The sequence below is a fragment of the Acanthopagrus latus genome, chromosome 15 (genome assembly GCF_904848185.1).
Source record: "Acanthopagrus latus isolate v.2019 chromosome 15, fAcaLat1.1, whole genome shotgun sequence".
Lineage (NCBI taxonomy): Eukaryota > Metazoa > Chordata > Actinopteri > Spariformes > Sparidae > Acanthopagrus > Acanthopagrus latus.
Window position 1 is genome coordinate 20,883,794 of NC_051053.1, and position 14,408 is coordinate 20,898,201.

Below are 14,408 nucleotides of genomic sequence, written 5' to 3' on the forward strand. Positions count from 1 at the left end.
GTGCATGTGTGGCTGCATGTGTACGTTGTGGGGTCTTACGACTGGCACAGGCTTTAACACTAATAAAAGACACAAGCAGCAGGCAGTCGTTTTCTGGACCAAATGAATTTCAATGGCTGCTCTTGATGTCAGGACACTTTCCTGTGTTTCGGTTTCATTTACATGTGGATGATATGATGTGGCCTAACAGGATGAACTGTTCAAACATGGTGATCCTACCTTCTTGTGGGTTGGCAGTGTGATATTCAAATTGCATATGGCAGTCTGTGGAAGGCCTTTGGTGGTTTTAGGCTCTCTCAGGAAGGAGAGGCGGCCACACGGCTCCTGGCCCATATCTCTGACCTGCAACAGATGGCAAAAACAGGGCATCACGATGTGATCGTAACACAGTACGTCATGAACAAACCTGCAAAGTTAAATAAAAGCTTCTCTTCCTTACTACAGGAGTAGACATTTCTGTATTTCTTCTACCTCAATATACTTTTCTTTTTTACCTGTATATTTTTATTCCATATGAAAGATGTTTTTAATGCCAATAAAGCCCCTTTGAATTGAACTGAACTGAATGTAACTGTATGGATGTATTCAATTTGTGAGTCAACATCCATGATTAAAAGACTAAACTGAATAACAGTCTGTAGCTCTGACCTTTGTTCAATTTCCCTGGCTATAGACAAATGTATATTGTTATTTCTATAAATGTCAGCTAATTACAAGAGGATTATCTTATCTGACATTGTTTTCATCAGTGGGGCACATTTACAAAAGTGACTAGAGTGACGACGACAGACAGTGAATGCTAGCAGAGAGAGGAGGGCGATGTGAGAAACACATTTTATACCTTCACGTTGAAAGGAAGTCTATTTTCCTTGAAGGAGTAGAAGTTAAAAACCAACTGCTGCCCACTTTTGGTGAGAGGGGACAGGTTGCCATAGCAGTCCACGTGGATAGGTTTGCCTTCGAGAACCTGTCCAAATAAAGCATAAGGGGTTTATTTGTTTGTCATTTTCCTCTTTATTCGACACTCTCACTGCAGTGCAGCAGTGAGTCCACATGGACACGCAGCCCCACCTCGATGTCTTTGCTCCGGGCTACTTCCTCAAAGTTCTCCTGCTGCTCGAGGGTCTTGTCCACCTTGTCATCCGTCATGCAGAAGCAGCGCAGCCGAGCCTCAACGGTGTCGTTACTCTTGGCGAACACCACAAACTTGGCCAGGTACGGCACGCAGATCAGCTCCCGGTATAACTGAGACGCTAGACTCACCGTCTCAGGAATCTGGTGACAGTCTGCGAGCCAGAACCTGCGGAGGGGAAATCAGAGAAAAGAGGGGAAGGGGAAAAGGACAAGTCAGCCAACTCAACAATTGTCAAAATTTAAAGATGGCTGACAACAGCTTATATCTGCATTGAACATTTGAGCTGTGTTTGTAATCACACATTTCATAGTACAAGTCAAACCTAGTAAAATCAAATATTCTGGGTTGTTTCTCTGTGGCTGAGCACATGACAGCGGTGTAGTAATCTAATTACAGAGCAGCAAAGGGTGCTCAGTTAATGTCAGGCTGCACACTCGCCACATGATTCCAATCCCCGGTTGAAAAGAGAATTCATGACTTTGCGTACTGTAACCAAAAAGTTCACTTGCTCAGGTCACCACAGTAGGCAGCTATTAACAATGTACGGTTGATGTGACTTTGTTTCCACGTAGGTAAACATGTTTTAAATAAAGTATTACATTCAGGCCACAGAAAAAAATGTCTTTTTAATCAGAGACAAACTACTATGAAGTCATTTAATTAGTTAAATAAACAGTTTAAAGTCAGCCAATGACCTGCAAAGCCAGAGAAGAGGGGAACTCCCCTGTTGTGTTTAGTGAAAGAGTTGAAGATGTTGAGGTAAGAAAAACAAGCTCTGATTGATTTTAGGATTCACTGCTAACTACTAATTGACTGGTGGTTCTGCACTGTCACCATTTTGACACCTACTGGCTGAGATTTAAAATTTATTGGATTTATTTGTCATATCTTCCGCCCTAATGTCATTAATGAGCAATTGATCTATCCGTCATCTGTTTTCTCGTTTAATCATTGGTCCATGAAAATGTCAGACAGCAGCAACAATTAAGACCTGGAATCATTAAATCTTTTTTGCTCAGAGTTTTTGCTCAGAAAATAGTGGCAGATTCACATTCTTTTAATCACAATCAGAACATTCATCTTTTCTTTGTGTTTCTTATCGACAACTGTGCTCTGCTGTGTGTGCAGTGCGTGTTTGTGTGTCTCACCTGGCCGACACATTTGTGGTGAAGGAGACACAATCAGTTACAAAGGACAGCGGTGTGGTCCCGGTGATGTCCTCCCACTGGGCAGGAGATGTCCCTCCTGTAAAAAAAAACCAAGATGAGCTCACTGCCTTCCCAGCCAAGCTTTGTTCCAGCCCTCATAATCCTCATCCTTTTATCTTCTCAGTTCTTCATCTTCTCTCTATTGACCTGTAGCTTTTGACATCAAAGTGGGCCAGCTGTGCCCATGGCTATTCAATCAGTGGTGTCTCTGAGTTATTAACTCTGTTTTTACTAGCATCTTAGGATAAAATGACTGACAAACAGTATATAATAAATGCATAGCTTGAAGCAGTTTTGACAGAGGTATTGCAGCAGCGTCATCATGCTCCAGTTATCTGCAGTCTACTCGCCTGTGATGCTGCAGAGCAGACGCAGGCAGGGGGCAGAGTCGCCCCGGTGGCCGCTGGGATGGCCTTCTGCCGATCTCGGTGGAACAGGGATCGTCATGGTGATCGGCTTGTGAAACTTCCTCCTCCTGGGCTCCACAGTGACGATGGGGCTGAAGGTGGCTCTGTTCCCAAGGACCGCTCTCACCATGTCATCTGGCACAGGCTGGGCCTAAACACAAACACAGGAAGATGGAGAAAGTGACCCAATGTTTGTTTGTTGATTTCATTTTGAGAAATGTCCAGTCAAACTTTTGCTGAACTTTTTTTATGAAATTAAAGGGTCCAGGCATGTGAGGCGGAATCTAATCTTCCACTAAAAATAGGTCAGGTATAAATAAATAATAAGTCAGTGAACAGCCTTTTCAAGAAAAAGAGCCAAGTCATGAAATAGATTCAGCTGATCCAAGGAGTCCTGCCGTACCTGCAGGCCAACACGGATCCTCTTGGTGAGCGCCCCCTGTGGGAACGAGGCCTGGACCATGGGCACAGTGCTGCTGGACAGCATGCCGCCGTCGGGACCCATGTGGTTCGACTCCTGCTTGATACGTGACACCACAGCAAAGTACTGCGGGAAATCTCTGGTGACGATGCGACAAATGCGCTTCTTCTCCAGCTCGGCAGGACTGTCCAGCTCTGTGACAGAAAACATTTCTCTCGTAAGTATGACTGAAAGCAACAATGTTGCTTTACATGGAGATGTGACAGTGAATAGGGATCTTAGGGATCGTTTCTTAAATTCTAATGATTAAATATGTATATAAGATGTTGTCCACACTTCCAGAACAGAAATCCAAACATGGGATGAAGCAAGTTTCAAAATGTGTGTTTGATTTTGCTAATATGTACATGTCAGAGATTTTTAAAGAGGGAATTTTGGATATCTGGTAAAAACAGGCTGTAACAAAACCCTCAGAATATAAAATGGAACAGCACTAGAAAGTTTGATGTATGTTAGTGAGTGTATGCTGTATATATTTTTTGACAAAAAGGGTGAATAGGGCAGAAGTCTTAGCTAATAGTATCACCATGAAAACTCCCCAGTTGACAGTTATTTATAAAAGTTAATATCTTACATTTAATGTACCAGATATTTGGTAAGTTACCAGCTGTCTGGTATTTTATTAGATATCTCCTGATGCTTTAAATATGCAATTTAATATGAACTCCCTTATGCAAAGGAGTTCATATTAAATTGCATATTTAAAGCATCAGGAGATATCTAATGTTGTTCGATAAAAACAAATGTTGTTTCTAAAAACAAATTCTGACTTTACAAAAGTATTTAAATATTAGGCGATATTGAGGTGTGACATTTCGGGAAAAAAGGGGGACAATAAATAGGCTAAACAGACTGAATAAAACAGAAAACATTCTTCTGGAGTTGATTTTCTAGGTCACCATCTGACATATTGCCCAGGGTGATGTAGTGCAGGTTTTATGATGTGGTACAGTTCACCTTCACCCATCCTCCTCTTGCACTGCAGACAACAAAGCTATCATTGTTGGACCTCCCTCAACGACCTTTTCCTTACCTTCATCCATTCCAGTCAGCAGATCAGTGAGGTCCTCTGGTCTGGTGTCGGCCTGATGCTCCTTCCAAGTGTCACCGTTGTCACTCCTCAAAACAATCAGCTCCCTTTCTTTCCCCCGCATGGAACCAAAATGAGGAATCTCCACAATGACGGGACTGAAAGAGAAATTACAGCCTGAGGAAATGTAAACCATAAACATCAGGGCAGCTTAGAAGCTCTCGTAGGTTTTATGATACTTTCTGGTTAATAAGCTGCAATTAATGATTATATGAGTCACAATATTTGCAGCAAAGATCTCATTTGATGCTGACAACTGAAAAACATCAACACAGGAAAGTCCCAAGCATCCTACCCGAGGAACTGAGCCCCAGCCGGTCCGACCTCCACCAGCCGGCTGACCAGCCCCTCTCCCTCCACCATGGGTGGGGGATAGGCCAGCTTGTGCCTTTTGGCCAGACGGCAGGTGATGCGTGTGGGCGCCGTGCACTTCCTGGGAGGGATGATGATGCGCATGCCATTGTGGCGGCTGCCTCTCATAGAACCACCGCGGGCGTCCACCATGAAGCTCACCAAGAACCTGCGAGATCGAACAAGAGCAATGTCAGAGGAGGAAACACGACATAAAGAGAGAGAAAGATGAAGCCATACGACGGACACACGTGAGGAGGACGATTCCCATGCTGTGATCACCGTACACCCAAACAAAGTAAGGAAAAGAGAGAAAATAATAAAAATAGAGAAAGAACAGGAGACAGCACGATCGAAAGAAGAAAAAAAAAGATGCTCTGAGTCCTGAAAGCAGGCACTTCTCACCTTCATCTGCCTCGATTTAGAACATTAAACACTGTCTGAAACTAAACAGGGTGCTAATGATGCTGCAGAAAGTTTAGTTTCCAGTCATGAGGCTGAAGGTGAGGCTGTTGCCATGGTTTCAGTTCCTCTGAAGCAGCATTCAGTGATCAAATATTAAAACACCTGCACAGATGTTTCACCAAGATAGGGTTAATGTGATTTATATGTGATGTGTCCCATTCTTCGAATTACGAGCACATTTTAGCATCCCATTAATATAATTATTGACACAAGGAGAGGGTGGAGAGGGTGTCAGCACAGAAAGACTCTGTTTATGCACTTTTTATGAGCAGCCCTGATGCCTAAAGCCAAATGAGGGTAAGTTTATTTTTCTGTACTGTGTGTTGCAAATAGCAGAATGCCTGTAAGGTTGTGAGGAAGGTTTAATGTGCGCTGTGAGAAAGGGAGAGAGAAAGACAGAGAAGAGAAAAAGGGGGAGATGACACATCAATGAAAGGCTTCCAAACACGTTGACTATACACACACACTTCTAATATCTAGGCAGTGCAAATGAAACACCAGACCACACGGGTGAGATGAGGAGGAGAGGAAGGCTAGAAGAAGAAGAAGAAGAAGAGTGGCGCAATGAGAGTAGGGGGGGACTAAGAGATGGAGGAGTGAGGGACATCACTGCGGCATCATGGGTGAAGGCAGCGAACTCAGTCATCACCTGGAGTCATACTGAGGGAGCGGGGAGGACAAGCTGCAAAATAAACACATGGAGGCAATGCAGGAGGCAAACCCCCACAACCTAGTTTTAGTATCACAGTTTTCACAAACACTGTTGGGATCTGCAATAACTACTGAGATGAAAGATTCAAAACTACAGGGGCTGGAAAATCAAGGGAGAGAGAGAGAACACAAGATGCTGAGGACAACATGACAACGGACAAAATACAAAAATAGACACACAAAGGCTACAAAATGAGTCAAAAATAGGAAAAAAGGAACCATAACTGCACATGACAGATCCCTGTATATCATTTCTGAGCAGGACACCAAAGAAAGGATCCGTTAACCTCCGTGCAGAGTCAGCACTCTTATTATGTCATCGCGTCATATATTCAAATTATGTGAATGACATGAGGGCACAATCTTATCAGTCTAGCCAAATGAAACACGAGACATGAGTCGGTACTTTGTTTTCCGTGAGGATGTCGGTGAACATGGCGGGGGGGTGACTTTTGAGGCCGTGTCTCTAGACTTATGGTATGACATGAGAGCTTTAGCGGGCGGTGTTCTGATGCTGTAATGTCGTGTGTGCAGCAGCAGCACTGCAGAAATCCCACAGCCCTGCACCTCGTCTGCATCACTGCTGCAGGGTTTGCTGAATATTGACTCTTACGAGGGGGGAGAACAAAAGGACAATACAACAGTTGTGTGCAGTAAGCATTTAAAATGTGTGATTCCTGCAGTAGTTATCTGAATGTGTGGGCAGTTTGTGTGTCTGTATGCACGCACTGAGCTAGTCTATGTAGTGTCTGTTTCTGGAACATAGATCAGAGGAGACAGTGCAGCTGCTCTTACCCAGAGTGAATGGGGCTGGACACAGTGTTGTGGCTGTGGTCCACGGTGTCCGGGGTCCAGCTGTAGCGCCGCATACACTCCGAGCTGTAGTCTCTGGTCACAGCCAGGTGCTGGAAGAAGAGAAGATCGGAAAGACACAAGTGAAAAGAGAGAAAAAGGAGGTTTATGTTGGAGAATTGACGAATATGAAGGAGGGATGAGGAGAACAAGAAAGGACGATGATGGAGGACATGAGAAAGATCAACAGCAGATGAATGATCGCGCAAAACGTATTAGAAGAAAGAAACCAGAAGGATAGTGAATAAAATGAAAGACTGAGCTAATTATTAATCATTTCACAGACAGTGACACACGTCTACTTTAACCCTCGAGTCATGCATGGTATGAAGCGATGAGCTGATAACATTTGACTCATAATTTAACTAAATTTGTCACCATTATCTGCAGTCTCGCCACAATCGAAACAAGAACACACAACAAATAGCGTCATAAATGCACCATTACAACTTGCCGGTGGCAGTACACTGAAATGTGCAACGATAAAAAAAAAAAAATAAACACTGAAAATGACATGAAGTAGCATGGGAACGACCCAGTCACTAAACACAGCAGTAATGAATGAGATGATGAGAATGGCACAGACCCAAAACAAACAATTACACAACGACCACAACTCGGTGAGAAATGGGAGCTGAACCGCTGTGACTGAAAAAATAATACAACAGACGAATGAGCCAGACATCCACAAACACTTTATACCTTATTGAGGGGGTCAACCAAGTAGGAAATGTCTTTACAGACACTCTGAAGCTTATGGGGGAGAAAAGAGACAGTTCAGAAGTCACACCGAGGGAACTGTGTGGTCCAGACAGGGGAAATTATGGTGCTTTGTTTCGCTAATGATTCAATTTCCACCAGAGCAAAACACGATCTGGAGCCAGTCCCACAATTTAGACATCTAAATTTATACAATCGCACTGTAGATTGTAGCGGATGTAACTGAAAAGGACCAAAGACAAAAAAAATGTATATAGTCAATTAGATATCATAAGTCCAAAATATTTGTGTTTTGAGGTAAGGGCATGTTTGGTGATTTATAGTTTGGGGATGCAACTTTTATAGCGTTTTATAGCTTTTTGATGGTGTCCGAAGAAAAAAACCCAGTTTGAAATTTATGATCAGTGGTGGACTCAGGATGTTTGAGGGGCAGGGGCACCAGGAGAACTGGACGGGCACTTTATCAGGTTTTATCTACCATATCATCATCATCCAAGAAGGCACTTCTGCTGCCGATTTATTTATTTTACAACACTATGGATTAATAAAAAAAATAAATAAATCACATGATCATTTCTATGAAGAAATTTTATTATATTTCATCCTCGCAACATTTCTTTGTTGACTGTCTATAGACACAGAATTAAAGTGAAGATGAAAGCAGTATATTGAGAGCATCTCTTGTGCAGGTTTTATGCCCTTAAAGGGATTAGATGCTGTTTTGGTGCAATGCTTCTTTTACTGCTTTGTTGCTGTTGATTTACATTCCGCTAAAAGCCCAACGCTTAACTCGCTGCTACTTCCATAATAATATAATCTACCATAACGTCTCCTGTTTTGAGGGAGAGAACAGAAAAACTCAGTGTAGCTGAGCCTTTACAGTGACATTTTAAGCTTTAGCCGATGTCGTCACTGAGCTTGTAGGTTATATTACAAACACGTTTTATATTGCTAGAGGTTACAGTTCTGTTTTTTTGTTTCTGACGACCAAAACAAGACCTGAGAGGAGCTCTGCAGAGCTTTTATTCCATGAGGAGGCAGAAGGGAGGCCTCGAAAAAAAGCCCTTAAGTTTGAATAAACTCTTCGTCAAGGTGCCATACACTCACCCTCAGCACTTTGGCAAAAAGCAAGCGTGGCATCAGCACCGCTTCTGTTATGACCTTTGTGCGAGACAAGTAAAGCTACCTTGTTCCTTTGATTCTAGCCACCCTGTGTATATACCAGGCTATTGACAGAAAGATGGCAAAACATACCAGGGAAGGAAAAGTTATCAGAGTCGGAGAGAAAGAGAAAAAAGTCAAGGAATAGAAAACAAAGAGAAGAAACTAGATCTTACCGTGTCCTTCGTGGGTGCCAGAATCTCCTCGATCATCATACTGTCTCGTGCGAAGGAGCTCCGGTTGAGCGTGTTGGACCTATCCGAACTGAAGGAGCGGAGGCTACATGTTACCACGCAACCCAGTGCCGCGGGCAACAACAAGTGACGGGCAGGGGCACACGACATAAAACAAAAAGCAAGGAATCCATTACTACATGCAACCTCCAGGGAACCACGTATTTCACTGGACAGAGAGAGTCCAAAAGTGGAAAATAGAGAGAAGCGGAAAGAGCCTGCAGTTGAACAGGGATCAGATACTGCAGGAAGTTATTCAGAGATGGAAATGAGAGTGAGGTCAGTTTGTTTGCATTGAGAGATAGAGGCAGAGAGGACGAGACTGAAACACTACTTCTGTATGAAGGTGTGCATCACGGATGTCACTACGTGTGTCTAAAATGATGAAATGTGACAGATTAGTGGACGGTGAGTATTCACACCTGGCAGGCAGGTGCAGATCTCTATTTGACAGTAACAGAAATAAGATTAACTCAAAAAAGTGTTTCAAGCTGTTAAATCCGACTCCAGCTCAAAGGCCGACACTGCTTTATTCTAAGATTAGCAGCTGACCCAGACCTGTTTCAGAGCAGTGCAACACAAAAGGGAAGCTGGTCTTTTCTATCTGTCTTGCTGCAGTCTGCTTTATGGCGGTGTGACGTGTGCCTATTTTTGCAGCCCCTCAGACTCGATGCAGCGCTGTAGATTCCTTTCAGTGTTTTCTTTTTTTTTTTCCTTGTGCTGTTATTGCCACGGCGATGCGATCAGCGGAGACGAGCCAAAATGCTCTTGTGCTTAAAATAAAGGTGTATGATGATGTTTGTGCACCGTGAGGGACTCGCAGAAAAAAAAAAAAAAAAGATACAACCCTGGCGACAAAAGCAGACAACTCTGTGCCTCGTTCTGTCCCGCATGTTTTACTGTATGTGAGTGCAGAGAGGTTGGGGGGGGGGAACGGGTGAGAGTGAGGGGGGGGAGAAAATGCAGAGCTCAGCGTGTTTGAGTGGGCACACTATTCAGCACAGAGAGAAGCCCTTTATTCAGCACAGTCTGCCTACCACACCATCGAAGTTACCAAGCAACTCTGAGCGGGCCTGAATGGACTCGCTGGCATGGCAGCACCGAGCTACGGCCTCCCTCCACCCCACCCTCCACCCTCCCCCTCTGCTCTCAGCCGGACTCTGTTTGTTCTTCGCAGCTTCCTCCTCTTTCTCATTCTGTCCGTCCTCCTCTCCACCCTGAACATCTTTGCTCCATTTCCTTCATGTATTTTCTGCGTGTCACCGCACTCGCCAGCAGTCTTCTCCATAATGCCCGTCTCCACGATCTCCAATTTCAGAGTCGTGCTGCTGCGACTCTACTGTGCCGCCCTTTAATTCACTCAGTGAGAGCCCCCTTTTCTTACTTTTTCTCTACCTTACTCCTCTCCTCCCCCCTCGTCCTTCTCCGTTACTTTCCTTCCTTTTTCCACACAACTCCATTCACTGAACTGTTGATCAAGTCTACCTTGCTGTGAACTACACTTCCCACGACAGGGTGTCGACACGTATCAGACAGATAGGAAGTAAAGACTGACTTTTGGACAAACATCCCCTTCTTATTCTAACATAACAGGTAAGTATAAAAAGTATGAGGTTTGTATATTGTGCAGAGAAGAGCTTTTGCAAGGACATCACTATTTTAGTGAATAGTACATCTACAATCTACAACAATTAAGACTATGTAATAACTATGAAGGTTTAATAATGTTAAAACTGAATTTTATGATATTTTAAAGGAGACCTATCATGTTTGTTTTTGTTTGTTTATGTAAACAGAAAGTTAAAAAGGTCCAAGTCAGGACCAAGAAAAGCTCATCTCTCCCACAGAGAACACTGTTCCTAAAACACCTCATCAGTAATCCCGCCTTTAATTCAATAACTCTCTGACATCACACTATGTCACCAAGTCACACTTTTGTATAACTTAAGCCTAATGGCTAGTTCGGCAAGTAAGATTTTATTTAGCACAGCTGCTCCATGGTTGTTAGCAGTGCTGGCTCAGGCATGTTTGGGCTGACCAATCAGAAGAGACTGGGTATTCGGGAGAGGGGACCTTAAAAAGACAGGAGCTAAAACAGAGCATTTCAGACGGAGGTACAACAGATTAGAATGTAAATCTATTCTAATTGTAACCCAAAATTAAAATAACGAACCTGAAAATGTGCATAATATGTCTCCTTTAAGGTTTTTATTAAGGACCTGCAGCACCCTGCACTGTCCAAACGACTTGTTCTTTCCTGTCACGCATCCTCATGTATACAACGGTCCTGTGTTTTTACGGAGGCATCTGTGTGGACTCAAGCGGACAGTTGTTTGAGTCATTGTGTGTCTATGTGAGCACCGTGTATGTGCGGCAGAGTGTCCCTTGATGTATGGGGGGGGGGATTTCTAAATTCCACAGTTAAGTTTCCATCTCTGCAAACCATGACTCAACATCCAGAATCATCCAGATTAATGCCGGGACATATCCAATTAATAACATCTAAATAGGGGGGGATCAAAGGGGTGGATCAGGAGTAAACGGATGTGTTTGATCCCTGGAAGTTACACTCAGTGGCACTTAACAAAAATAAAATAGATAAAAAGTGCTGTTTGATAACAAAGCCACATCAAAAAGTTAAGGGATTAGACCACACAACTCAAACTGGGGGAAAGTTTGCAAATAAAACACAGGTGTGGCTTTGATTTTCTCATTTCCAGCGAAACCGCCTCTTTTCCCACACTCACATCAAAAACAAATGCATTCTCATGTTGCAGATGATTTTCTTAGAAGGATGAATGGTGATCAGCTAAAATGGATCTTGGACCACAACAGCAACAAAGCACAGACCACAAACAGAGTAACAGCAACACTGGATGACACCAATGCACGATGGGTGACTCATGGTTTGGATTAGCGGTTTAATGGGTGTAAGGGGGTTAAACAGCAGTTCAAGGGGACACAAGGGAGGGACGCCATTCACAGCTAATGTTGCCTTCTACCACTACTACAACTACTACTCTTTTCTTACCTGATTCTAGGGCTAGAATGAGGGACAGGGTGCAGGAAAACAAGGAAAAAGAACAAAACAGAAGAAGTGAAAAGCAAAGCATTTTGAAGACATTCAAGCATGATGTGGCTTTTTCTTTTTTTCCCCCCGTTACATGACATTGATGCTGTGCTTTTGCATGGTTGTATGCTGCCTGAGACGACAAGGCGCAAGTGTTTCCAGGTTTTTTTTTTCTTTTGCGAATGTGTGTGTGTGTGCAGCCGAGTCAAAAAGCAAACCATGCAATGTCGATGTCATAAACAGAAAGGTAAGGAAAAGGAAAGAACTCGCTCAGCATCATACGATCACTGATCAATAAAACACAGTATTTCAGAGCATAACGCTCACATTTCCTGCAAAGAGGCTTCTCAAGACCGTTCTACTTTATATGCAAGAACAGAAACACAGTATAAAAGGATGATTTCAGTATTTGTAACTATTTTTTAAGCAGATGATTATCTTTATCTATTTATTTGTAAAAGGAGCTGTGGTACTCTTCTAGTTCTTGGCAGAATATGTAACTGTTAACAGAAAAATAAACAAGGAAATATCTGAACATTCAAACCCTCAGATGTGGTCACCATCATCATTTCAATATGTCAAACGCCTCTCTCTGCACGGGACGATATGGAAATTTAACACCACAATTATCTTGTCCAACATATCTGCGATTCAATAGGTTATACCAATAATCACCAGAATATTCTAAACACTTTAAAATAACAACTTGGATCGCATTAAACATACAGGAACCACGTTGATCTTTACATTTGTGTTCACAAACAAATGTTTTTAGGACACACATCTTCATCAAGGAATCTTCAGTAACCATAAACCATAAGGTCCAACTGCAAGAACTAGAAGAAATAAACGGTGGAATCCTTTAATCAGATTGTACTTTGTTTTTGTGGGATACAATGTGCCAGCTGAGCCGTCAGCCACGGTGACAGGCTGTGACATTCAAAATAAATCAGGAAACCAATGTAGGACTGTACGCCAGCGAGCCAGACAGCTTCTTCAAGTCCTTCTTGTGAATTATCTCCTTACACAACTATCCCAACGATGTAAATTCACCACGATCCACTTCCTGAGACTGTTTTCTATTGCAATCCACGAAATCTTTCATCGTCCCATCCCTACTTTGGAGCAGACACTGATATTAATATTTTGTAGTACTCGTTTTGGTCTGGGCATACAAATAAACTGCAGTAAATGAGCGAATAACTGAGACGTTGTTACCTCTCGTCTATTATCACCGTCTCAATATTTCAAACTGCTCAACAACATTTCCCATAATCCAATCTGTCAAACTCTCTCATCAGCCCATGAGGCTCACCAAACAAACTTGTTGACATGGAATCTCTCCATCTAATTCGCCGTTTCCCGTGTTTGCCGTGGCCCGCTGATGTAAGCAGCTTCCTGTCACAGCCAGTGTCGTTGTGTTTATCAGTCCAACCATCGCGGCGCATCTGCCATCTGTTAGCGCGGCCACAGTACACTCCAGAGCTGCGCGGCGCTGATGTGTTTTCACTGGAGCCTGCCAGTTTTCCACTACACACTTCTTCTTTCTTTTGTCCACTACATGGGGACTGTGCTCGGGCCTGTGATGTGCAGCTGCTACACTGAGAAAGATACCAAAGTTTTAAAGATGCAGCCTCTGTCGCTGGCGTCATTCCACGGGGCCATCGGTAATCTTTGCCCAGGTTTGAATGAGGCCACCACGCAAAACGCTGAATCATTATGTCTGGTTGAATCATTGAGATGGCAACTTTCCAGCTTCTTTCTCTGGTGATTTCCATTTTTCTCTTTGAGAGTGTGTGTGTGTTTGTGTTCTGTCGGAGGGGGCCGTACATGAGATAATCTGATTTTGCATTCTAGAAAAAAAAGCTGCGTTTCATGTCAGATCTCTGTGAACAACAGGATTAACAGCAAGATAACAACATAACCTGACCACACAGCGCGCGGAGGCAAACAGCTGACAGCACTGCACCACAGCCCATCAGTGGTCATCATGATAGAAAAAAAATAAAATGAAAATGACAGGTGCCTACCTGGCTGAGCGGGCCCCTATGCTGAAGCCCATGTACCCCTCCTGAGGGAGAGAGTCGTCCCCCAGCTCCTTGAGGTCCTGAGGCCGCAGGTATTTGTCCGTGTCCCCGGTCATTGCATCCTCACCTGGTGGAAGGAGGGGAGGAGGAGGAGGAGGGGGGGTGAAATCATAAAAATCCTCTTGTTAACTTCCCGGATTACAAAAAGAACAAGAAAGAGAGATGCGATGCGACACCACAGGAGGAAAAAATCAAGCCCTCACTGCTGACATCAGTCTCACTTATTTGATTATGGCTCTCACAGGAGGCCTTGGATGCATCTACCAGACCCAACATACCTCACCAGCGACTGCATAGCCCCCCTGCAACTTTTTCCTCTTTTTTTTTTTTGTCTATTCATCTGACTTGATGGCACATCATCATCATCATCAACAACAACAACAACAACAACATGAAGCTGCAGCACCTATGACTCCTGGCTGTTTTCTAGAGGTTAT

At 43.4% G+C, this 14,408-nt stretch overlaps 1 protein-coding gene across 34 annotated transcripts in view; it reads right to left on the minus strand.

Moving 5' to 3' along the window:
* LOC119033143 (ankyrin-3-like) overlaps nucleotides 1–14,408 on the minus strand; it is a 137,617-nt gene that overhangs the window by 23,970 nt on the left and 99,239 nt on the right. For 17 of the 34 annotated variants that reach the window (XM_037122814.1, XM_037122813.1, XM_037122811.1 and 14 more), the window contains 14 exons: nucleotides 13,915–14,038; nucleotides 11,846–11,857; nucleotides 8,758–8,860; nucleotides 7,403–7,453; nucleotides 6,644–6,753; nucleotides 5,787–5,819; nucleotides 4,617–4,841; nucleotides 4,265–4,419; nucleotides 3,154–3,365; nucleotides 2,694–2,901; nucleotides 2,284–2,380; nucleotides 1,072–1,300; nucleotides 842–967; nucleotides 220–342 (listed from right to left, as the gene is read on the minus strand). In XM_037122814.1, coding sequence (XP_036978709.1) covers nucleotides 220–342; nucleotides 842–967; nucleotides 1,072–1,300; nucleotides 2,284–2,380; nucleotides 2,694–2,901; nucleotides 3,154–3,365; nucleotides 4,265–4,419; nucleotides 4,617–4,841; nucleotides 5,787–5,819; nucleotides 6,644–6,753; nucleotides 7,403–7,453; nucleotides 8,758–8,860; nucleotides 11,846–11,857; nucleotides 13,915–14,038 — 1,808 coding nt within the window. The remainder of the gene's footprint in view (nucleotides 1–219; nucleotides 343–841; nucleotides 968–1,071; nucleotides 1,301–2,283; nucleotides 2,381–2,693; nucleotides 2,902–3,153; nucleotides 3,366–4,264; nucleotides 4,420–4,616; nucleotides 4,842–5,786; nucleotides 5,820–6,643; nucleotides 6,754–7,402; nucleotides 7,454–8,757; nucleotides 8,861–11,845; nucleotides 11,858–13,914; nucleotides 14,039–14,408) is intronic. The other 17 variants (XM_037122793.1, XM_037122803.1, XM_037122810.1 and 14 more) reach the window with 11 other exon arrangements.